Source organism: Stegodyphus dumicola, chromosome 5 (assembly GCF_044657685.1).
Source record: "Stegodyphus dumicola isolate Sdum_Otavi_A_Nest chromosome 5, ASM4465768v1".
NCBI classification, from domain to species: domain Eukaryota; kingdom Metazoa; phylum Arthropoda; class Arachnida; order Araneae; family Eresidae; genus Stegodyphus; species Stegodyphus dumicola.
In genome coordinates this window covers 106,737,546-106,764,844 of record NC_140772.1, presented here as the reverse complement: position 1 = coordinate 106,764,844, position 27,299 = coordinate 106,737,546, and the positions used below count along the sequence as shown (strand labels likewise).

The window sequence follows — 27,299 nt, the reverse complement described above, 5'->3', positions numbered from 1 at the left end:
ACTCTAACGCATCTGAGTTTAAAATCAACGATATTGTCTTGATTCATGACGATAAACATCCCAGAAATCTCTGGACAATAGGTAAAATTTTGGAGTTAATGCCAGGAAGAGATGGTAAAATAAGATCTTGCATAATTAAAACACCTACTGGTACCTTAAAAAGGCCTATACAATTGTTATATAATATGGAACTTAACTAATGTTTGTATTTTGTATTTTTAGGTTTGATTCTCCTGACCTTGCTGATAGGTATCATTTAATGTTTTGTAAAATTTATGTGCTTATAATTATGTATGCATGTTTGTTATATTTAACCATTTCTCTAGGATTGATTGTCGAAATATTAATTGAATATTCTGGAATATATTATTGAAAGATGAACTCTCCACTGAGTTCAGGTGGGGAGTGTTGTGTAATTTGAAGGAAAAGGCTAGAGGGCGCTGTTGCTCGCTTAGTTGAAAGAAAATAAAGTTTGTTCATGTTGAAGGCGGCGGCCTAAGAATACACTCTGTATATAGTAATTAAAATATTGTTAAAAACGTAAAAGTGTTAAAATTACTGAACTCACTGAACCACCATTATCTGACTTGGAGATGCACAAAATATTATTATACTCTGCAAAACCTGTTAAACAGATATCAGCTCAATTGCCAAATTATCGGGTATTGGAAAATTACCCATTTACTGTATCTGGAGTTAATTTCACTGGTCCAGTCTTTCTTCGTTCGGGAAAGGACACTCAACAAAGATCATGTATAACCTTATTCGCATGGGGAGTTCATATCGCTAGAGCACTTCATATCGACTTAATTACTGATCTGTCGATGAAAAGTTTTATTTTGTCCTTAAGACACTTTATGGCAAGAAGAGGGAATTGCAAGGTCATTATTTCCTAATAATGGTAAGAATTTTAAGACCATAAAGGTTTTTCCCAAATCTTGGCTGTTTCGGACTTAAAACATTTTGTTGCTCTACATGAAATGACGTGGCAATTTATTCTTCCTCATGCCCCATGGTGGGGTGGGTTCTATGAAAGACTCATGAGAAGCATAAAGGACCATTTAAGGAAAGTCCTTGGAAAGGCTTGTCTTAGCTTCGAGAAAATGACAGCCATTCTTGCGGAAATGGAGTTGGTATTAAATCATAGACCCTTTACTTATGTAAGCATTGAATTAGATGAACCCAAATCACTTACTCTAACCCATCTTTTGTTTCCTCGTCAAGGGAATGTTAGCTATCCGGTGCATTTTGTTGAAATTTTAGTCAGTTAGCTTCCTACAAAGGAAACAAGGCTCGTCAAAATTATAACAGTCTAAAATTTTACATCAAATCTGGATTGAATGGAAAGATAATTATATGATGCAGTTGAGAAATGCACATAAATTTGGAAATCCATACCCAGGGAAGGTTCTTAAAAGAGGAAATGTGCAATTTTGCTTGAAGAGGCCGCTAAATCAAAATTTCTCTGGCCACTTAGTGTTTTCGAAGAGGTTTTTACTGGTCGTAACGGACACGTACGTTCGTATGTTATTCGTACTGACAAGGGACAATATAGACGACCAATCCAGTTCATTTATCCACTTGAAAATAACAGTAATAAAAAACTTGCTAAATTATGTGATTCAAATCTTATTTATTGCAACAACTTAAACTATTATGGCACTTTATGACCTCTCTTTTCGACTTTTACCAGAGCATATCTGTGATTGTCGACATACACCGGTGAGGGTCCGAATATACAATAATGTAGTACAATATTCGATCTTTCACCGACGTATTTGGTGAATCTTGATATTCTCCTATGAAAGTTGACATTCTCCAATTTCCGTCTTTCACGGTAACATATACATTGATAAATTATGATTTAACATCCATGTGGCCAAGGATCCGATTTTTTCTACAGACAACAATTACTCATTTAAAAATCCATATTGCGTCCCATGCTATGTTATGCTTGGCCGGTGTGAGCATATTCACGCAGAGCAATTCGTAAAAAATTGCAAACAGCGCAGAATTACGTTCTGCTGCAAATCACTGACTCACCTTGGTACGTCAGAAATAACAGGATATACGAGGAATTCAAAATAGAGCAATTAAGGGCTCACTATTATCAGTTAAGTTAAAATCTAGCCATAAAAATTTGTAACAATGATATTTGTAATGTTAAACGACCCATGTCTATTCTGAATTCAAATCTAGATTGATTTTTGCTGGTCGTCTCCTCTTGTAGTGCACAAAATGAGTTCTTTTGATTTGCATATTCTCTAAAAATATTGATGATATTGTAATCTCTTATTGTTAAATTAATACAGCCTACAGTTGTATTATTTTTTTAGTATTGTAATGTATTCTTTATTATAAATATGATTAGTAGTAGTAATTAGGTCACCGAGGAATTCGCATTTTTTTTTTACTTGTATAAAGTGTTAATTTTCAGAATTCTTTCTTACCAGCTCGAGCGGCTTTCTACCCACCTAGTTTTTTCCCGTATCTTTCTCATACAATACTAAATTAAAAATTTTACCCACTTTGTTTTCGATTCTGAATAATATAAATTTGTTTCTGTTTATTGCGTTAATATATTTAAAATAGTCATACATTTACGTTGCGAGTTAATATAGCATGGATTAGGAAAGTTTAATTTTATGGTTGATAAGGGGTAAGGTTCTTGAACTTAGGAACTCTGGTGCTACACAACTTCTACCTTGAGAAAAGACCCTATATTAATCTTAATCGCTTTCCTATACGCTTTTACTTCTATTTTGTCTGTGTATGTTTAAAAAATGTAAAAAATGTAAAAAATGGAAAATATAAACAATTTAAAATATAAAATTATATGTTCTCTTCCTAAGGTCCCGAGACAGAGTCTCGGTAATTCGCTGTTAACTTTTCTATACTTTTAATATTCTCAATAATTTTTCCTTCTTCTTAAACCTTCTCAAATTATGTTGATTTCAGCTTAATTATAGTCCTTGATGACTTTTATACATCCTTTCTCAATTCTGCTTACTATTTAAATTTTATGATGTAGAGGTAAAGGGTGTATTACACCCTAGACACTTCGATATACTTAATTCTTGGATATCTCCTTCAGGGCTGACAGCAGGAAACCCCCTGACTATTGCAAAGTTGAATAAGATCATGATCAATAGTTGCTTATAGTAAAAATTACTGAGAATCGTACACTACTTGCATACGAACTGTCAACTTGTTATATGTTGAAAACCAACTAATAAATTTGAATATTTATTTATTCAAATAAATTGATTATTTGTTGTTATTATGCAGAAAACGGGCAAAAACAAAGAAGCGTAGCAAATGACGTCCTTCACCCTTTGTCCCGAAGAATTCTCTTCTCGTGTCTGTAATTGTAACTGTATCTGGCCCTTATATGTAACTTTATATGCCTTTCAGTAACTTCGAGAAAGGGAAGGCTCTGGAAATTTTTCGGCACCCGGGGAAAAGCTATATGAAACCGGAGCGAGCATCAGTTCTCAGTTCTTTAGTTCAGAGCTAACATTGGAATACTGAGAAACCTCCGTGCGAGCTTCACTCTTTTAAATGCATTTTGCATTGATTTGTGTTTACCGATCTTAGTAGTTTGAAGTGTAAGTAGTAAGCAGTAGTAGTGTTTGCTGTGTTCCTTTGCAACTACTGATAGTGTTCTCTCATACTGAGGAGAGGTGTTTGCAGAAAATTCCAGAACTGCAAAGCATTTTTTTGGGAAAATAAATTTTATCAAGCTATCATCGGTTCTGTGTGCATTCAATCCATTACGAACCCAAACGCACGCAGCAATATTCTATAACAGTGTTATTTCTTTATTCTGTATACTGTGAAAACTAAATTTAAAATAATAACTCTTAAACACACGTACTTTTAGAGGATTTTGATGGATTGTAGAATGTTGAAGGAAATAGTTTATTGTGAAAAAAATAAGATACCATGTGGTATAAAATAAAGATACCATGTTAAAAATAAGATACCATGTTAGTCAGAAAAAGTCATTGAATGGTTGTATTTGGAGACGCAAGAAGTGTAGGGCTGAGAAATCGATTAGGCTGGGATCTTGGTACGCCTGTAATAAGCTTAATTTACAGGAAATTGTTTTCTTAACATAGGAATTAATTAAGGGTACAGCATCTAATGATACTGAAGAGGATTTGACTTTCCTTCTTCGACATTAGCAGACTGGTGTTAATTTGTTAATTTGTTACCGAATAAATATTAGATCGTTTTGAATTGACTCCAAATAAAATTAGTGGGGTTGTAGAGACATTAGAATTTTTGGAAGCCAGCGAGATGAAAAATTAGCAACCGTCTTCGCCGGGAATCGAACCACGGACCTCTGGAATACCGTCCCAATGTGCTGCCGTTACACCACAAAGGCATGCTAGGAAAGTAGGAGAAATACCTTATATACTCCCCTTTTTAAAGGGCGACTAGGGCTTTAAGGGATTTAGTCGCCAAATCCTGGGCGCGGAGAATCATCATCCACAACCCTTTTAGTTCGGGCGCCACTTTTAGAGTCATTAGGTTAACTGGAAGCTGGAGAGATGAAAAATTAGCAACCGCCTTCTCCAGGAATATAACCACGGACCTCTGGAATACCGGCCCAGCGTGCTACCGTTACACCACGAAGGCACGCTAGGGAAGTGGGAGAAATACCTTATAACCAAACCAGTCACAAAAGTATGAAAACAAGATCGCTAATATGAATGAGTGACCAGCCTCTCTAATTTTAGGTAATGACAACGTACTAATTCAAAATCGTTTCCCTTTACTGCAGCGTTGCGTGAGATGTTGCGTGTTTGCAGTAAAGTTACTATTTGAAATTAAACAGGCACGCTTTAAGGTATGCTTTATCAAAAGCCGTTTGCACAAGACTTCAACAGGAAGATCATTTCATAATTTTTTATTCATATTTTTAATTTATTTTTTATGCTTATTCATCAATACAAGAAGAGGAAATTGTGATAACTAAAATTGTTTGAACAGTGTAGCGTAGAACATTTCATAATCATTTTCGTCTATTTATTTCATGCTATGTACTAAAACGACAGGAAATTATAACGAGAAAAATGTTTGAACACATTTTTTACACACAACCTACCCTCCAAAAAAAAAAAAAAAAAAAAAAAAAAAAAAACCCTTTTGTGTTATTTAATGTCTTTTGTTAACTTTAGCATATATTACCTTCATCAATTTGCAGGGAAAAAAAAATCTTGTTGTCAGATGAAAACGGTAGCCGAACAGCATGAAAGCTGTAATAATTAATGTACGGAAAATCTCAGCTTTTGTTTATATATGTTCTTTTGTTAATTATGTGATTTCTACAGATCTAGGAGTCGATTATGACGAAATGACAGAAAAACAAGTCAGTGACTGCTTTAGGGAAATTACTTGCGAACTAGGTATGTACGCTAGTCAGTGTTATTTTCTTTTTAAAATAAATAATCATTTTCAACTAGAATTCATATTTTCAGATTTCAGTTGCAATATATCGCCAGTAAATCAGAAATCCAGAAATACAATGAAACTAGCTAAACAAGTATAACAAAATTAGAGGTAAATAATAGGTGTCCCATTTTTTTAAAGGGGTTCCAGAAATTGTTACGTTATTGCATAAATATTTCACCGAATACAATCACATCCGGATGCAAGACAATCGATTATAATATAGCGTAGCATGAAGTTAGGCCAGCACTTCTGCAGTACCATAGGTGATTGAGATATTGCTGAATGTAGCTTATGTTAAGGAAAAAGACAACTACTAGGCCGGCCAGAGCGCTCGGCTTCTTGAATGTCAGAGTCATTGTTTTCAACTTTCGGTACCAAATCTTCTTAGTGTCATATGATGCAACATTAGAACCTGACACATGATCTGGTGACATTCTGCAGCTGACTTTTTGCAACAGAACTGGAAGTAAATGATGGTTCTAATCTGGCAGTGTGATAGTTCCATTTCAGACACCTTATACTTAATGATAACGATATTTTTTTTACAAATTTCACAACTCGGTGGTCTAAAGCAAGTCTCTTTCTTTCAAATGCGATTAATGGTTTGACAAAATATGATTAAAGACATCAACGCGAACTATTTGCCCAGACGTGTCCCCGGTGGCGGAAAAGGTTGGTTAAAACCTGATATTTCCTTTTGTTATATTGCTGTTTTCTTAAGTAATTTGGCATAGATAGGTACCCCATGTTCTGAAGGTAATGAATGACTTTGCAATGCATTATGTGAAAAATTTGTTATAAACATTTTTTTATACTAAACGATGACAATCTTTTTTATAAGAAATGTGATGTGGTAACACTGTACTCTGTAAGCAGTGAGGAAATGTGTTAACGGAAAAAATCGTTTTCCCCAAATCGTTGCTCTCGGCGCTCGTGCCCCAATGAAGCAATAGCAGTCGCCGGATTTGATCATACCTGATTTTTTTTCTGTTAGATATCTTTCGAGAAAATGTGTACAGTGACAAATATTTCATTCTCAATGGGTTAAGGACAACATTCGCCATGAAATTCGGGCAGTGGCACCCGAATTTAAAATCCAGAGGCTTTGGCAGACACACTCACGAACTTGCAATTTCGTGTGGTGCCTACGTTGATGAAGTGGCTTTAATAATAGGAGGGGAACAAGAGACGGATCAGGGGGACGACATTTCAACAAAACAAGTGAACTCTTCTATGTTCGCTGCAACCAAATTAAGTTTTACTTATCCGAAACAAAATCCACGGCATTCATAACTTTCCATATAAAGTTGGAGTTTTTTCCCTCAAAAATTGTTCTAAACTATTTTGTTAATAGTACAGCATATTAATTTTATCCTTAATTGAGACAATTTGGAGTTTTTATTTACTGTTGAAACTAAAATCCTGTAACTATTACGAATCCCGCTGGAAACTTATCTGTACATTGATGATAATGTTTCTGGTGATCATTTTCTCAATAGGAAATTGTTCCCCCCCTTTTTTTTTTATAAACTCTTAAATATAAGCATGCTTTATCGAGTGTTTCAACAAATTTCCATTTGACAGCAACTAGGTGATTATCACATAATTTTTACAATTTATTATTTTTTCCGTAATATGCAAAATTTCCGTAATTTGCAAAATCCGTAATTTCCAAAATAAATCTGCTACTCTGCGTTTCTGTCAGAACACAACAGTAGCAGACGATTATATTGAAAATGCGAAATATTTTTCTCAAAATGCTAACCAAAAAATATGAATAGAAAATCGTTGTATGAACCACCATCTATATACTGTTCCATCAGTAAGTTCGACATATAAGTTAGCATACGACGAACAGTGAGTCTTTCTACAGGGTGATCAGCGAATAAGCCCTGATTTCAAAATTAAATATCTCTACAACAAAGATCGATAGAATTATGCGGTAAACTGTACGTTTATTAGCAAAACTGTAAAAATGGTGTACAAAAGTTATAAAATTTAGTTATGAAAATCGTTAACAGATGGCGCTCTAATCGCAATAACCTATCAATAGCCTTTAAAATGTGCTTCGATATCGAAAGTGATCAGTACAACTGTTGGCTAGTAAAGAGCCTAGCATAGAAAGTAAAATAATGCATTCCATTGAACAACGTGCATTTTGGTTCTGGAATTTCACCGATTAGAACACAGTGCTACGGCAACACGTCGCAGTTTTCAAAACCGATTCAATGTTCCAGTTGGACCCGATGCGAAAACCATTCGCATGCTCTTCGTGAAATTCGAATGAACTGGCAGCGTGGCTGATGATCGAAAGGGAAATGTTGGGCCTAAGCAAACTATAGTCACTCCTGAAGATGAGCCAAAGTTTCTGGATTTGTTCAGCAAAATCCTAGGAAAAGCATCCGACGGATTGCATCAGAGACAGGTTTGAAGTACACGAGCACACAAAAAATATTTAAAAATAGCCTACGGCTGTTTCCATACAAAATCCAAAGTCATCAGGCCATAACCCATGAAAGCTGTGCAACAAAGGGTTAACTTTGCGAATCAGATTCTAACAATGATCGACAACGACAGATTTGAAGTGAGCTGCATTTGGTTCCCAGATGAGGCACATTTTCATTTGAAGGGAATCGTTAATAAACAAAACTGGAGATTTTGGAGTACCGAAAATCCACATTTGTCTGAAGAAAAAGCACTGCATTCGCCTAAAGTTATGGCATGGACTGCGGTATGCGCCAGAGGCATTATCGGACCCTTTTTCGTACGAGAAACGATAACTACTGAATGTTACGTTACAATTTTGGAACAATTTGTCAACACTCAACTAGCGTTAAAGGATCGACCAGGTATCGACTAGTTCCTGCAAGATGGGGCTCGACCACATCGAACAAATAAAGTTTTTCACTTGTTTCATGAATATTTTGGGAATAAAGTAATTGCATTAGATTATCCTCAATTTACTGACGCAGGAATAGCTTGGACTCCATATTCTCCCGATCTGAGTCCTTGTGACTTCTTTCTGTGGGGCGCATTGAAAGACGCTGTCTATCGAAACAATCCTGCTACTTTAGATGAGCTTGAATCGTTGATTGGTGCTGCATGTGATTGCATTTCCGTCGAGACATTGCAAAAGGTGATGTCAAATTTCATTGTTTGTTTACGCCACCTCATTGTTTCGAACGGTGAACATTTGGAAAAAATTGTATTTTGATTGCAAAGGCTGCTTTATTTTTTTAATTAATTTTTTTTTTTTTTTTTTTTTTTTTTTTTTTTTTTTTTTTTTTTGACTTATTTCAGAGAAAGAGTTTTTAGTGCAAAGCGCCATCTGTTAACGATTTTCATAACTAAATTTTCTAAACTTTTGTACACCATTTTTACAATTTTGCTAATAAATGTACAGGTTACCGCATAATTAAATCGATTTTTGTTGCAGAGATATTTAATTTTGAAATCAGGGCTTATTCGCTGATCACCCTGTATATGCGCTCCGATAAGAGGAACGTGTTCATTTCAGTTTGTGAACTTGTTGGCTTGCATGAAGAATTCCTTTGAGGTCTAAGCCTCACAAAGAGAAGCGGTACCTTCCATAACGCTGTACAGACTTTCGTTCTACTTCGTCAGTGTTAGCTGTAGTGATCGCTGCGGTGCCTAGGTGTTTCACAACGAAAAAAGTGTTTGAGGCCAACTTTAGCTTCAGCTAGCCTTCCTTTTAACCACACCAAGATATCGGCACTCACGGGAGAGCACACGTACTAAATGATGAACAAAAATAAATGACCCAGTCACTATAATCAAGTTTTAGCGCTAGAACAACGAGCAGAGATGACTGCAAATATATGTCCCCCATACCTAGAAAGATTATTGACGTAAATGAAAGTACTGAGCGCATGGCAGGCGTACGCAAAGGATTTGGTCTTCAGTCATCGAGCGAAGGTGAGCAAAATATTATTTTGTCTGTGGGCTCATTCCATAATGAATTAATGCTAATCTCTTGCATGAATACATTAAGTCGATCTTTCTATTTTGTAGCCGTTGTAAACACTTTTTGTACTGTCCTTTCAATAATAGCACTTGTTGCGGATTGAATTCTGTGACCACAGATTGGATTAGAGCACTTAGTTTTATAATGTGATAGATAGAGATACGCATCATTATGCAATGTGTGTATTATCTTCAACATAGTCTTTTCAAATAAAAGCTTAATGTCCATGTAACCACTTTAAGACTAACTTTGCAAAAGTTTAGAGATTGAAGAACCTAATGAAAAGTTTACAATTTATATTTTGATCTGTAGGAACACATGAAAAATGTTAGCACCTTCTTTGTACATTTCAGAAGCATAATGAAAATCACTGGAAGTTTTAATTTCTTTAATAAAAGCGTATATCGGAAATTTTCATTTTTGTACTGCTAGTGCGAATCAAATGCCCTAAAAAGAAAAACATGTGAACTAAGTTTCAAAAGATATTGCTGCTGAGAGAACAGAAAACTACAAATAAACTATTTAATATTATGATGAAGTAGGTTTATTTCATGTTACTGCAAATAACAATGGGAAAGCCGTCCAAATTTAGCTGGGAATACAGTAAGCATCTAGAGATTCTCTAAACTTCAGTTAATCAGTTACGAAGCTATGCCATTAAGTGAAATGCTTTAATATTGATTCCTATGCAAGCATCTAAAAAAAGGAGTTAAAACAGCAGTGTAGAAGACAATTAAAAAAATATTTATTCAAGTGTACGCATTTTTTGAAGTACTATCTACTAAAGAAAACTATCCCGCGCTTCATGAATATTCCTGTCATCTCTTTTTGAAAGCATATATATATTTGCAAGCATCCGTTTTTCCACTGAATCATGCATACAAATAAATAAATAAAATAAAACTAGCTGAAGCTTTCAGATTTTATTTAGAATTTCCGATAGACAGTCTCGTGCGTAGAGATAAAAGTGTTTTGTTCCGTACAGTGTTGTCACTACTCGCTTTGAAATCCTTGAGTTTTTTAATCAAAATTTGTAAAAGTTTTATAAATTATAAAAGAAATAATAAAACAAATTCGAAATTCAAAATTAAGGCTTTCATGTACTCATGCTTGGGTAAAGGACTTCGGTATTCAAAATTTGATGGCTCTAGGTACTGTTGTATTTCATAACGTGAGAAATATCTATACATTATTGCAGATATTTCATTATTTAATTTCTTTAAATATAATACAGGGTGATAATATTTGGTGGCAATAATTTGAAAATTGATTGAACGCTTATAGTGATTCGACGCGAAATGCCGTTTTGAGACTAATGCCCATCTGGGCTAACTCCTCTTTGGGCTAATAATGATAGTAATAGATTTTGAGTAACACACTATAGTCATTTGTATAAGACGAAATAAATTCTCAGTTATTGAAACGAAATAAGAAATTAATCAAGTCATGCAATAAATATAATTGCTTAATCTATCTCTATTTTTCTTTAACTGACATAAGTTCGGAAGTAAATGGTAAATATGTTGTGAGGTTTATCTATTTATTTTTAACTAATAGTTCATTTTAAGTTTGACTTTCCTATTACTCTCTTTTCACCCACGCTTTTCATGCCAGAATGTACATGAGATAGCGAGAATTTATTCAGATTAAGGTAAAATGAAGTACTATTTAAGCAAAAGTTTCGGAAGTTATTTTAGAGCGTGTCTTCCTATTCCACGCCACGTTGTTCTGTGATTATTAGCGCCTTGCTTTAGCGGCGTTGAGTGCTCTAGCCATTTAGCTTTGTCTCACTGGTTTACTACAAATCAGAGCTCTTCCTGCGCGTTAAAGTATTCTGTGAGCTCTTGGGATAATTTACCACACCTTGAAATTGTTATTCGTTACGTATTTCTGGAAAGAAGTGTTAGTTTCCTGTAACCCAAGTTGGGTCATTTGTTAATTTTATGCTTGGATAAAAGAGTCTTATACACCCATCTTCTGATCTCTGTTTAGTTTCACATGGCTTGAAGATAATTCTTCAAGAGTTCTTTTAAAAATTTGTGTTTCCAATGAGACATAGACTTTACAATGTAATAATTCTTAAAGGTAATGAGAGGTGGACAATATTTTTATTATAGAAGCAAACCTTTTATAGCATAAGAATTTCTCAAAAGTATACCACATATCCAATATTTGATTAAAGCTGAAAATTGTTTCATTCATTCCTGAACGTTTTGTGTACTTTGTCTAGTACCGTGCATTCTAATTGCCTGAAATTAAATAAATTTGTTTATAATTTAAATACCTGTATTCGAAAAATCTTTAAAAGTATTAAAGTATTTCTTCTGAAATGATTATAACACTTTCACACATTTATACGCTTTTCCTTTCATCAGTAAAGCACCTTTTTCTAACGTAAGAAAACTTTGTAATTTTCTTTGTCTTATGAAATAAACAAGTTCAGAAAAGTTGTAAATTTTAGGAAGAATAATATTCTTTACAAGAATCATAGCGATCTTAAATTATATAAATGCTTTACAATATTTAAAAAATAGTGTTTTCTGTATCATTCAGTAAAATCTTGATAATGGTGGATTTTAGTTTCTAGAGGAAGAACTTTCGACGTTTTTTGTTTATTCCTTTAAATACTGTAGTAATTAATTAATGCGTTGCGAATTCATAGCATTTGAATAAGATTCTTCAAAGACAATCCACATTCTCTTAATTGTAAAGCAATGTAAGTTATACTTCAGAAATTTATTGCAAAACCTAACAAATATAATACAATAACTTTGATTAAAACGAGCAGATCCTCACAAAGCGAATCAGAGTTGCAACTTGGTAATGGCTGTGGGGTATTTGAAACAATAAAACCCCAAAACCGCAGTTCCTTAAGAAAAGTAACTAGCCTTTAGTATTATATAGTCATCAAAGTTCGCATTTATGACTTATGGTCAAAAAATCTTCAAATTTGTTTAATGAAATAAAAAAAAAAATATGCGTACCCCACATGACTTCCTTGTAAGAAATATTAAATTATATGCAATTTTTCTTGCATTTCATTTAAACTTATTGGATTGAATTAAATCTACTTCGTCGATAGCGCATAAACCACAATAGAATAAATGCACTCTTTAAAATTCACTATATTTGTTTACCATAATGACACTCTGGCACTAAGTTCCCTTAACAGCGTTGCATTTTATTCATTTTATAACTCAAAATGCACAAAATTTATATCATCTGAAGAATTATCTGAAACTTGCCACATGTTTTTTTGGTCATATGGTCCAGTGGGACTAAAAGGATTGGGTCTTCCCTGTATTATGACTTGCCACATGTTCTATTCAAATATTATAATAAATCTGAACGATGTATAAAAGAAATTAAACAAAAAAACAAATTAACAAACACAAATACACACACACACAAAAAAAGAAACACTTTTTCACAGATGATTCAGTCTTTCTCATTCAATTAATTCAATCTTCACTTCGATACAAGGCATACATAAAACGATACATAAAAACTCAAAATTTCTATATTAAAATTACGCAATAAATATTAAACACTTATTTCCTCGAATAAATTCCAGAATGGATTAAGCATGATTTAATTCCCAATAATAAAAGAAGGCATTTGTTGTTGCGAAGCTTAGTTTCTTTAGATTGGCAACAAATCCACTATTCTGTAGTTTCAAATGTAAACAAACATGGCCGCCATGGCAATAAAAAATTAGGCTTAGCTTCACTTGAAAAACTTTTCTATTTTTGACAATTCCACAATTATTGCATGCAGATTAACTACAGACATAAAAATCCTAACCATAACAACATATCTCAATCATTTTTAAAGCAAAAAATGCGAAACTCAGCTCACTGAGCCTAGTAACACAGTGAATATATATATATATATATATATATATACATATATTTATATCTTTTGGTGCGGCCGATTGCAACCAAAATGCGTTATGCACATCTACATGTTACATACAAAATTTCCACGTTCTGAGGCTACTCGTTTTTGAGTTATGCGAGATACGTACGTACATTCGTACTCACAGACGCCACAGAAATTTCCCTTCAGAATTCATTTAAATCAGGTTTATAATTTTTTGTTACATATAAAGTCATATACCGTTACAATTACATATAGGAATCAGTTACAATTATACAGGGATTGGACTAATGGTCGCTGAGTTTGGCAACATTTGACAACTTCTCGCCAAATATGGCGACAAAAATTTGTTGCCAAAACCATCGTCAGCGAACCATCGTCAGCTTGCCCCTGTAACCTTCCCGGCATTGCTTCCCTCTCTTGAGACCTTTCATGTTAAATTATGTATATGATACTACACTTTCATACATAATTTCAATAAAATATTTTTAAATATATACAAAATTTGTAATAATACATAAATTCCGCGTCACCAGTATGATATGGCTTCTAGACATTAAGCTTATGACTACTGCTATGCTTATAGATGACTTTATTGGAGGTTTCGAATCTCTGCAAATTTTCGTTTCATCCGCCTTTGAAACATCATGTTATTTCTAAATGGAAAAATCGGAAATTTGTTTACTCCCGGAATTTCTACAGCGTATGTTTTAGCTACGCGTATCGCAAAGTGAATTCATTTAAGACTTCACCGACAGTTTTACATAACAATGTTTATCTTTAAATTCTGGGTAAATATATGTCATTACGTACTGTATATTGCATCAGCTCATGTAATCAATTTCCGTCATAATGGGACAAATATTTTTGTGTCCAGATAAAAGGGGATTCGCATCAGTCACCTTGGAAATATGCAAAGTTTTTTGGTGAAATAAATGTAACTCGGAATTTTGCCTGATTTTAAATTTTATGGTCTTACATTATAATTTATTTTGTTCCCTTTAGGAGAAGAACCACGTAATAAGTTCATGGAATGCACTAATTACCTTCCTCCTAAAGTAAGTGTCTTATTATTTTTGTCGTACTTGTTTTTATAACATAAATACTTTACATTATAAATGCAAATTGATAAACCTCGTTCCATAATCTTTATTAATTTCCTAAACCTTTACATTATTTATCAAATTGTGTTTACCATTGTCCCAATTAGTCAGACACTGCCAAATACCTTTTATAAACTAACTCTTTCAAGTGATAATATATTTCCAATAGTAGTCTTTAAACGATGTTCCACAAAGCTCAAAAATTCTATGAAACTCTTGTAGAGTTTCCAAATTCAGAATTTAATAAATAAATAAATTCCGTGGGACCAGAATATCTGAAAATTAAATATTACTGTTTCTTTTTATTGTTTAAATTATTGTATTAACATGACATGAAGAAGACTGTTTTTTTTACTAGCTGTTTATTAATATTTTATTAGAATAACATGAACAATCAGTTTTTGTAAATATATACCTCCTACTCAGAACCTAAGTCCGTTTAGTTTAAGACTTTAAAGAAATGGAAAGCTTTTCACTTGAAACAATAAAATTCGCTAATCGCAATGCGAGGTAAAATGCAAGAACGCGTGCAGAACTTAAACAAGGAAATTAAATTATTCTTGTAAATGTAACAACTTTCAGACTAACAGAATTCAACTTTGCAAGATTTGAATGAGGAATAATAGATATGCAATTTTAATTTCCATATCCATGTTACGGAGCCTTTCAGCGAATTAAATGTAGGTCTTCAAGAACAATGTAACAACAATATAACAAGTAACATTATTGAATAAGAAGTCAAACAACAAAAATCAGAGTTATATTCGCAAATTTTCACAGGACTAGTTTCCATGGTTTTACCGAACCATCAGCCTCAGCTGCCAAAGCGCAAATGAAAGAGATAAGATACAGTGATTAGATAAGATAAGAATGTCTGGACAAAAGGTAAGCTACTGGCGCCATCTGTTGATGAAACGAGAACTAAACAATTTCCTTAAAGGCTGAAGGCAAAGATGGATTGGAATTAGGGTCGTTAACTAGTACAGAAAGATTTTTTTGAATGTGAAACGCCTCTAGAAAATCTAATTCACCAATGCAAGATGTTTTTTTTGAATAAGTTTGGCTGCAGAAAAATTGAAAGTGTGATTTTCGGACCAACAATGTTGGGCAATAGAGGAATTTTATTAGAATAACATGAACAATCAGTTTTCTGTGTTTCCTTTTTTATAAAATATGCCTCATGTTTCTTAACGCGAAATTTCAAGGCTCTCTTAGTTTGACCAATGTAAATTAAACGACACTAGCAAGGAATCCTGTAAATACACCAGAAATTCATATCCAGAATGGGATCCTTGAGTATGGAACTCTGAATTTTATTAATAGGAGAATAAACGATCCGAAAATTAAATTTCTGTAAAATACTTGCAATTTTATAGCTAATTGATGGAAAGAAAGGAATGACAACAGAATTCTTATAATCCTCTAAAACAAGAGTGTGCCTTCTGGTGTGTTGAAATGGGAATTTTTTAACTGCTTAATTAATAATATTGGGGAAAGCCTCTGTCAATAGCTACTGCTTTTAAATAATTTGGTTTTTGATCAAGATTCAGTTTGGAGGAGCAAACTTGAAGTGCACAGAAAACATAGGAAAAAAATTAAGCTAACTTTTGTTTAGTCGGATGGCATGATTTGAAATGTGGCGTAAGGCAAACCGATGAAGGTTTAAATCATGAACCACACTTCAAAAATGTCATCCGACTAAACAAAAGTTAGCTTAATTTTTCTGCTGAACTATGGTTTACTTGCATAAAAGAAATGCCGAAGACCTTTTATATAGGGCTTCGGTGTGCTTCAGCTAAAATTATGATTTATCTTTTACAGACATAAGTTTTTTTTTTTTTTTTTTTTTTTTTTTTTTTTTTTTTTTTTTGATACGGGAGACTTGAAAACTGTGCAATGCCTTCGCCCGGGCTCGAACCTGGACCTCTCGAATACGCGCCAAGTGTGCTAACTGTTACACCACAAAGGCATGCTGAAAAGAGGAAGAAAGTACCTTAAACACTGAGAAGCATATTTAACAGCTGAATGAATAAATTAATCCTTTCAGGGAACATGTCCTTTTAGACAATATATGCCTAGTAAATCTCCTACGTATGATGTAAAATTCTGGATTTTGGGCGACAGTGACATTTACTGTGTGTTGAGTATCCAACCATATTTAGGAAAAATGTCACGAAGTTTCAGGGAAAAAATCAAGGGTTGAGAGTGGTTTTCGACTTATCATACGATTTACGGAGAATTGATTACATTACATAATATTATTTGGGGCAATTTTTTTAAATCTTGTGATTTAGATCAAATACTACTGAGAAAAAATGTAACAATGATTAGCAGACTACGAAGAAATAAACTATCTACACTTACAGAAATTTTGTAAACAAAGGTACTGTTCAGCTTTTACCCTTACTAAAGAAAGAACTACTTGTATTAAAAAGGAAAATAAATGTCTCTAAAGTACATTGCGTAGAGATGAAAAAGTTGCACAAAGCGTTGAAAGAAAACCGGAGATCATCATTGATTATAATAAAACTAAAGGAGTTGTAGATACGCTAGACATAATGGTAGCTGCATACCCTGCAAATAGAAAGTCGGATCACTGGCCGGTTGCTGTATTTAGCAATATTTTAGATAAATCAGCACAAAACATTTTTATATTTTATTGTAAAATAAATAAATCATGGGAAAAAAAATAAATCATGTTGTCCTTGTCTGCGAAAAGTTTTGGAAAACTTGTAATAAAGCATATGATAACAATAGAATTTCACCCAAAAAAGGAAAGCAGCTAAAGATATTATTGGAAAGTGCCTAGACGTTCAACAACGGAATCACTAGTAATTCAGGTGATGGAGAAATTGGAAAAAATCGAGAAAGATGCCACTTAAACCAAAAAAAAACTGACAACAAAGGTATTTTTAAGAACGCAAAATGTAATTTTTTTACATGCAAAAATTGTTCCAAAACAGTTTTTGGAAACTATTATAAAGTGTATTTTTTTTCCTACGTTCAATATTCATGTTAATACTTATGGTGCATAGTATACCAGGCCAAAACAGTTTCTGAGAATAGTAGATTACAAAATAAATAAATAAACTGTTAAATTATATATTAAATTTATTCTTTGCAGAAGGCAAATTTAAACGCAAAACATGCTTGAGTTTTTTTTTTTTTTTTTTTTTAACCAAGGGACTCATTTGTAAGTATTGAGTGCCGAACATTTTAGGGCTAATGAGTGGCATCATATAAACGAATGCAAAAATGCATGCAGCAGTAAAAAATTAATGACAAAGAAAATCGCGCTAACGAATGCAAAACAAAATTGCAGTAGTGGAAACTAAGGAATATTATGTAATAAATGATTAAATGCTAAGTGAATGTTAATTCGAAACATATATAAAAACAAAGTCTAGAGAGTGAAAAAGCAAATGAAAGGGGTACTTCGAGTCTTTTTTTTTTTTTTTTTTTTGTGGGAAGTCATTTAATCTAGAATGTTAAAAATAGATCTGGCAATGCTTACACATTCGTGTAGAGCAAGCGAATTATTAAATACCCATGCTATTAATTTGCATCAGCAGATTTACGGAGATGATGGTTAGCAGTATTTGATCAACTGAAGGGGTAGTTATTGGAGAACTTCGGCCATTCCGTAAACACAATGGACATTATCATGAAACCCGAAGCGCTGCAAGCATAGCTCATGAATGTCCCATGACAGGTTATGTGAAATGCGATGAGCCACTGACTAGTTGTCTTCCAGTTTTAGGAAAGAATTTGCGTACTCTTCTTCCTGTTGCTTCAGTGTCTCAAAAGCGCTGTTATTGTTTATCGAGTTTTTTACTCATTACAGGCTTTTGGGTCAGAGCCTGAAAAGTGTACTTGCGTGAGGCTTGGTGTCTTCTCTTTTCGCGATCGTATTTGCGTTTTCATTCTTAGTGATTCCTGTATGAAAGAAAACGCAAATTTCTGTGTTAGGCTGGCTGGTATGGCAATGAGTTGTTTCTGGATTTTTCAAACAAGAATATATTTGCTTCTATGTGCTTCTGTGTCTTGCAGAGTAGAAGCAGGCGTCTGCGTAAAGTATACAGCAGCGGCTGTTAGTTGAGGAGAAATCTAATGCGGCCTTGATGTCTGAGAGTTTAGCCTAAAAGACCGAATACCTGTTGTTGAGTTTCAGTGCCCGGGACTTGAACATTGTATCAACTTTCTTAACGTAGTAGCCACTACTCGCCCTTTCCTTCAGATTTGTCAGTATAAAAAAGACTGCCCTGATCTCCAGCCCGGTTAGAGGGCTACAGATGACACCTATTTCAAATTCGGAAAAAAGATATCTAAGGCTAAAAAACGTCCGTTGATAGTCCATGCAAACAAATGAGATATTCCATCCTGTTGTGTCTTCCCTTTATCATAATACTTGAACTACAGTACTTTCCTATTGCACTATGAGGTGCAATGGTAAAATTCCTTTAAGTGCGCTAAGTGTGCTCGTAAGCGATGTTGGGATCAACGACAAATATTTCGAAAGAATCATCTTTGTGCAGAGTCTTGCAAGCTTCTATTTTTATGGCTATATTAACACCCTGTATAGAAGCATCATGGAATGCAATATATGGCTCTCCGCTACTGTGAGATACCAAACCTTCAACATCCACGAGAATACTCTCTAAGTAAACGCTGTTAACCTCAACATCAGCTCGAGATAATGTGCAATTTACTTTTAAAATTTTTTGATGCGGAGATTCTATGAATTGCTGTCATACATCATGAATCCCAGATATTTAAGCCATCTGATAATTCATACGTTTTTGCCTTGTGTGACCTGACACTGGGGATTCGCTTGTGTGATTTACAAGGGCATATTAGCATGTCCTTTTATTTTAGCCTGTAATATGAAAGTTTCTGTTCGTTAACCAAGTTATAAACCCTCTATAGTGCTGATCGGGGTTTATTTTCTTAGACACCGCATCAGTTACAATAACTACAACTGTTGAAGATAAAAATATATATAATGAAACCGGTTTAAGTGTGGAAAAGCAAAGGGCAGAATTTTGTCCAAGCAATTAAATTAAGCCTCATAAACGAACTATTAAAAACAATAATTTTTCTGCAACTCAAGATGCATCCAATAAGGGGAATATAAAGTGTCTCCGCATTAGAGATATCTGATATTAAACAGGGCTGGGTTTTCAGTCTTTTAAAAATTTTTTTAGAACAATAAAAAAATAGCAGATGATCCTCAAGAAGCTCGAAAAGATAAAAAAAAAAGTAACCTGGTATTCATGTCATTAAAGATCTTTCCACAAGCCTACATTGTTCATTCAAAATTGAATGATAAATTCAAATTACTCTTTTAGAGTTTGATATTCTTTGGTAACGTAAACTGGTATCAAACTTCTAACAGACTGGAAGCAAATAATCGCTGCGTCTGAAAGTTAACAACAGAGTTAAAACCAAAATTATTTTAATTTAATTTTAAGTTTTAATAGAATTAATGAATTTAACTAGCTTTCACAGCTGACACTACAAATGTAATTTACGGTTAGTATATAAGGTATTTCTCCCGCATTCTTAGCGAGCCTTCGGGGTGTGGTGGTCTGCAAGCTGGGCGCGTATTTCGGAGGTCCGCGGTTCGATTCCCGGCGAAGGCATTTGCTCACTTTTCATCTCTTCGGTTTTTCCAATCAACCTAATGTCTCTACAAGTATAAATGTTTTTCTTAAACTTAGATCTAAACTGAATAAACAGTTCTTCTAGTAAACGTTGGAATCAGTTTATTGATGATTCTTCTAGTAAACGTTGGATTCAGTTTATTGATGATTCTTCTAGTAAACGTTGGATTCAGTTTATTTTTTTTTGGTAGTTTATTTTTTCAACCTTATTATTAATAAACAGATTTAACATTAGTGTGTTATTATTGTTGGATAATAGAACCTTTTGTTTGTGCTCCAATTTACAATGTTTTGGGTATGTTAGTACAAAACATAGCAAAATGGGTTAGTTAGTTTAGTGATATTTACTACCTTTACATTTCGTCAGGTGCCTAGACCTTATTATCTGCTATGATTATGTTTCTCTTAGAATAGGCGTACTCTATGATGGTTCTGAATCCAATTAAACTCCCGAGGCAGCCTCATGAGGCTCCAGGGAGTTGTTGCCACTAGATAGTGGAGGACGCAGGGCATATGCCTGTTTACCTATGTTAAACATCAGGCGCCCTCGTCCTCCGTCACCTGTCACCTGCCCCGCTGTCCGTAGGAATCCTGAAGGAGTTCTTTGAGATTATGTGATCCCTGGAGCTGAGGAAGGGATGCTCTGATGGAAGAAATGAGCGGACAATCGTGGATATAATGTGAGAACGTCTGCTGAAGAAGCTAAGGCGCCGTAGGCGCATTTGACGTTTTGATGGCAGAACCTGCTGAGGTAGGCGGGCCGTGATCTTCCGTGATTTGTGAAAGCTTCCTGTAGATAAAAGTCTGTTTTGAGCCACTTGGTAGAGACCACGAGAAAGATGGAACAGGTGTGTCACCGATGTCTGAGTCCTCCCAGCGAACTTGCCAGATAAACATGAAGGCGCAGAAGATCCTGTAATTTATTTCCAGAATTATTAATTATTTATTTTTTGGCAGCGACTATGGAAGGGGGATGTCTGTGCTAACAGATATAAAGAATTTTTTAAAGTTATTTCTCACTTTGGTACTTCTGCTAGTAGTACTATAAATTTGTATGAGTTGTGTAATTTTATTGGCTTAAGTTTTCTGGAAATGAAGCATGCATTCCCAAAAGATGGTAAAGTTTATGGCCGTAGGGTTGCCATCTACGGCCTGTAACGGGTTGTCAAGGGGTCTTTAAGTAATTCCGCGCTCCTGTCTGAGTGGTTAAGACCGCTAAATATTGTGAGATTGAACTGGGTTCGATCCTAAGCTAAAGGACTGGCTGTGTGGTTGCTTTTCGTGGTTTTTCTCATGTGTAACGTAAATACGGACCGATTTCCTTCAGAAAGCACTCCCGAATCCATCCCTTAATCTGGGCAGACAGCACTTGTATACCTTGCCACATTCAAATAACCTAATTTTTAAGGAACTAGGTCTCAATAATCAATAAATTTTAATGTTCAGTAGAAGATAATTACGAAACTTCGAAGAAAATAATTATATTTTTGTGTGGGCTGTATATTGAAAAAGGAGAAATGAAATTCAAACCTACTGTAAAGAGAAATACTGTTTTACATAATGAAAACATTGTTGGACACTGTTGAAGTTTTAGAACATAAAACATTTTTTGCTACTAAGACATGAAAGCTCTTGAAAAAAAGCTAAATAGTGAATTAAGCAATAGTCTAAAGGATCATTTTTCGCTTTTTTAAAACCGAAAGTATAAAAAAATTGAGTTTCATGTATGCAACAGCAGTGTGAAAAGTTCTTTAACTTTCGTAAAAAACGTATAGAAATACCTTATTAGAAAGTTATGATTAGAGAGACTCCAAAATATTAAAGGAGTTTATGACAATTTCTTTAATATGTTATCGTCTGATGTTAAATTATATTATTTTCTAGTCTCTAAGAAATTGCAGATAAAATATCAAGACTGTTGTCTCGTGAGGGAAATAATATGATCCGAGAAACTAAAGTAAGTTGCGGTGGACGAATTAAAATATAGACTTATTTTAACCCTTCTGGAAATTTATAATAATTATAGAATAAGCAAAATAATCGCATCTTACATATGTTTTCATATCTCACTGCAATGATTTATGAGAAAGATTTTTTCAAAATTTAAATATCTCTGGACAGATACTAGAAATATACTCAGTGTTGCTACAATGGCAAGCAACGCTTATGCAAATTATAGACAAAACCGTGGTGTTGATTGTTAAAGGTGATTTCTGAAATCTGATGTGTAAAAAAGCACAGCTTTGTAAAAGAAAAAAAAAAGAGGAGGAAGTTTTTTTTTTTTTTTTTTTTTTTTTTCAGCCTTTTTTAAAGCCCAGAGATCATGCACTTGACAGAATCCAATAAAATAGAACGAAGATGATTACAAATAAGATAGTAATAACGTTAAGAAGTAGCAACAAGTAGAAGTTAAACTGCTTGAATTTAAATACTTAAGGCGCGAACAGAGCATGCTTCAGATGTAAAAGCTGGGACGTTGTCGTTTGCATAAATATTCTGTTACATTTTCCATACACCATTGTATAACAGGATGAGGATGGTAATTAGAAATGGAAAGTTAAATCGCGCAAAAATTTAATTGAAGTGCATTTACAAATCTCTAAAATTCGAAATAATAAAGAACTTATATGATTGTCCTCATCGGTCGAGATGAAGACTTTACAGGACAGTTACATACGTTTCCATCTCATCCTATGTCTGTTCCTCTAATGCGTGTTTTACATCAATAAGTATTTCACCGTGATCACCTTCAAATGTAATATATTCTTAATGTCACCTACATCAGAAATTACATCATTTACAATTAACCGGAAATTGAATTGAATAAAGAATGTCACTATTTTCCTCACAGGCCAGTGATTAAATCAGATAGTAAAATTTCAAAAAATCGTCCGGTTTTTGACGCTTCTAGCTCTCAGAGAGGGAAACCCTTTTTAAACGATTGTTTATGTAAAGAAGTTAATTTAATAACAATTATATCGGATACTTTTGACCGTTTTAAAATGTATCCAATTATTATAAATGTAGATATTGAAAAAGCTTTTTAAATGTTATCCGTTGCACAAAAAAGACAGAGATTTTTGTAGAATTTTTCTTCACCTGTAATGTAGGGCAAGCAATTTATGGTCATTCTCGAAGTGTATTTGGAGTTTGTTCTAGCCCTTATTTGTTGAATGCATCTATAACGCATCTTTCGGAGAATTACCCTCCACCATATGATGAAACTGTTAAAAAGCTGGAGAACTTATTTTATGTCGATAATTGTGTAACTGAGCTTTCAACATTAATGAACAAGTTCATGTTATAGAACATGCAAATTTCAACATGTCTAGAGGCTGCTTTAATTTGCAGGGCTTCAAAAGCCTCACAAATTAAAGCAGCCTGTTGTAAAAATGTTGACAATGTTGCCTGTAAAAATGCTGACAAGCATCCTGGAGAAACATTTGTTTTAGGGATAATATGGGACTTAAATAATAACACTTTAAGGTGTTGCATTAATTTAGAGCCATTAAAGTGTGAAATGAAAATAACCAAGAGATTAATTTCGTCAATAGTACAAGAGATTTTTGATCCTCTTGGATTGTTATCTTCCCGAACATTGCTTCCGAAGCTACTATTACAAAATTTGTAGAAGTAAAAAATAACTTGGGATTGTGAACTACCATCAGATATTGTAACAAATTTTCAAAATGGTAAATAGATGTACCTGAATTGAAAAATATAACTTTACCTCGTTATATGACAATTAATTCATCCTCTGAATTGCATGTTTTTGTTGACGCTAGCCAAGGGGCGTCTTTCCTCGATCAATAGTTCGCTCTGAGGTAAAGGTAGCTCTTGTTAGAGCAAAGCTTCTCTTAAACCCCTGATTATGCCACGGTTGGAGTTGATGGCTTGTAGTAGAGACGCTAGGCTTTTGAATTCTAGTATGAAAGCACTTGATCTACTGAATCTTAAAATAACACTTTGGTCTGATTCGACTACAGCCATTTGGTGGATAAAGGAACTGGGAAATTGGTCAGTTTTCGTAGCCAACCGAGTTAAAGAAATTCGTCAGTTGACTAAACCTCAAGTATGGAAACATGTTCCGGGAAGTATGAATATTGCTGACTTACTGTCACCTGTCAATGCGGCTGGGGGCATGATTGCTTCTAAGTGGTAGGAGGGGCCTTCATGGCTAAAAGAAATGTTGGCCGATTAGCGAAGCCTAAAGAAGTAGAGATAGGAAAATAAAAGATTAAAATGGTGACTATTCATTTGGCGAAAGACGCACCCCTTTGGCATCTACACAGTATATAAAATTATGATAAACTGATTCCAATGTTTGCTTGGATTTTAAGATTTGTGAATAATTATCGGCAAAAGTTGTATTAAGCGTAATAACCCTTAACTTTCCTCTTCTGAAATGGAGAATCCGGAAAAGTGTTTGATTCGTTTAGTTCTGAGCTACTATTTACCTAATGTAAAGTCTTTGAAATTTATCACGTTTAAAGATAAGAACAATATTTTAAGAATAAGAATTAAGATAATTCATCCAAATGATAAAGAATTCTTTTATATCTAATATTATTCTAGAATCGGTACTTACTGTCTAGGAATATGATGTCTGTAAACTTACTTCTTTTGTGGCTGTCTAGGGGCTAATAAACTAGACCAATTTACAAATAACTTGAATATTTATTGGAAACATGAATAGTTGCTACAAACTACAAAATGATTACATGTGTAGAAGCATGAATTTACATAGATGATATTTACAGACGAAGAGAATCGACCGTCTTTGACATGTAAACATCTTTCAGTCGCATCATCGTCTTAATGGCGGAATCGGCTGACTTCTATCATCGGAAAAATAAAAGATTTATTCTCACAGCTTGTCGCGTTATCTGATTATTATGAACGATGCCATCCCACATTATTGCCGGACAAATGTCAGTTTATTATTGATCAAAATTGTGCATCTGAAAAATTACCATGCTGGCATACAAATAATGCAAACCCTATTATTTAAAAGTTCAGTAGAATGTATTACGCGAAAGGTATCGGATGATTAAAGCTAGGAAAACAAGAATGTTTTACACAACTGCCTGAGATGTAGACGTTTTAAAGCTATGTCAAGCGAACCTACACCTTTGCCAACAGAGCGAGTTTCAGATTGTGTTGCTTTCAAAGTTGTAGGGATTGAGTTGTCCGGGCATTTATTTTTAAAAACTAGGGCTGGGGTGGATAGCGTTATTTACTTGTGCTGTGTTTCGACTTCTATCATCGGAAAAATAAAAGATTTATTCGTACAGCTTGTCGCGTCATCTGATTATAATGAACGATGCCATCCCACAACTGCTCGGCCTATTACAGTACCTCCTACATAGAAAGCCAAGGCTCTAGGGTTGCTTGAACGCTCTGACGTCACGAAAGTCGTCTTTCCACTTTGTCAACACCTGCCTCTTGCTCTCGTAGTGTAGTGAACCGACTGTAAACACTCGACTAATTAATTATGTAATCGAGGTCTGAATATTATCAACTAACTCCAACGTCCACTGCATGCCGAAATTAGCACGAAAAAGCTCATGCTGCGTTCCGGCTGTCAGAACTTCGTGTCCCATAGAAGGGCGCTTCAAACAGAATGACCAGAGTAAGTCCAGGAAGACAGGATAGAAAATGGCTAAGAAAAAAAAACTGCTACCTTGATACTTGACATCAAGGTAGTTTTCCCCCAATAGGTAATTTCCCCCTAATAATTTAAATAATTAACTTGTTAATCATTTGCAAGGCTGAGACCTTGCCAACTAAAGATGTGCATTTGAATGTTTGCCATCAAAGTCAGAACTCGAATTAACACTCGAACGCCAAGTTTTCGATTTTATCCGTTTTGTGCACTCTCTGTGAGGTCGTAACTAAACTGATTGTGCAACATTGGCCTCGTTCACGAGCTCTCCCAACACTGTCGTAAGTTCAGATTGGAATTCTAATATTTTTCTTTTCTGCCTCTCAGAGTGGAATGCGACCCTATGTTCTATGGTAATTATTGCTCATCTGGATGAGTACTATCACCCCTCTTAATTTGCAAAAGTACACTCATGTCCATAAATTAAGGATAATTCGGAGTCACGCGGAAATCGAACTCTAAAATAAATATATCTCCTGTAAAATCACTACACACATCTTCAAGAATCATATGCAAATTTCAGGAAGTAACCAGGACACCGATGGTACGTCACAATGACGAGAGTGTGAGAGAGTGATATATAAGGAATGCAGGCAAAGAAGTAAAATTGTTCTCAGGCGCTTTATAAGCATTTCAGTGCAATAACCGAATAGTTATGACACAAAGGACGCATTTGGATGATTTTTTACGTGGTAGAATTATCGGCCGTCTGGAATGTGGGCGTACCCAAATGGAAGTATCAGACGAACTTGGAATTGCCCGGAATGTCATCTCCAGGCTTTGGCAACGATTCCAAGATGATGGTAATGTGAGTAGACATTACAGCACAGGTCGCCCCAGAGTAATAACGCCGAATGAGGACCGGTATTTGGCAGTTACTGCCAAAAGAAACAGCCTCACACCTGTCTCGTTAGCTCTCTTCAGCCACTGGTACGACAATTTCAAGGCAGACCGTGTACAAACGTTAGCGCAGATTGGTCTATATGCTCGTAGACCTGTCAGATGCGTTCCACTTACTGCAACTCACTGTCGCCTGCGGTTAGCCTGGAGTAGAGAGCATGCATTGTGAACACCGCAACAGTGGGCTTGTGTGATATTTTCCGACGAGTCCAGGTTTAGCTTGCAGTCTGATTCTCGCCGGACTTTCATATGGAGAGCTCCAGATGCCCGTTACCACCAAGAAAACATCATTGAACGATACCGTTACGGTGGTGCAGGAATGCTCGTTTGGGGTGGAATTATTCTGGGTTCCAGAACTGACCTGCATGTTCAAATTGGAACCATGACAAGCCAAATCTATCGGGACGTCATTCTGGAACAACATGTACGTTTGTTTCGGGGCGCCATAGGCGCACAATTTGTGTTTATGGATGACAACACCCGTCCTCACTGTGCAAACATCGTAAGCGAATGCCTTCAATCGGAGGGTATCACCCGTATGGACCGGCCAGCATTCTCACCGGACTTGAATCCAGTAGAGCACGTGTGAGACATACTTGGCCGATGAGTTGCAGCCCGTCAACCTCCTCCTACATGTCTACCGG

General features: G+C 34.8%; 1 protein-coding gene across 1 annotated transcript in view; it reads left to right on the top strand.

Moving 5' to 3' along the window:
* Positions 1-5,216: 5,216 nt before the first annotated feature.
* Positions 5,217-27,299, top strand: part of LOC118193605 (uncharacterized) — a 69,673-nt gene continuing 47,590 nt past the window's right edge. The window contains exons 1-2 of the mRNA XM_085816347.1: positions 5,217-5,414; positions 14,330-14,382. Of these exons, the coding sequence (XP_085672473.1) occupies positions 5,258-5,414; positions 14,330-14,382 (210 nt within the window). The 5' untranslated portion in view covers positions 5,217-5,257. The remainder of the gene's footprint in view (positions 5,415-14,329; positions 14,383-27,299) is intronic.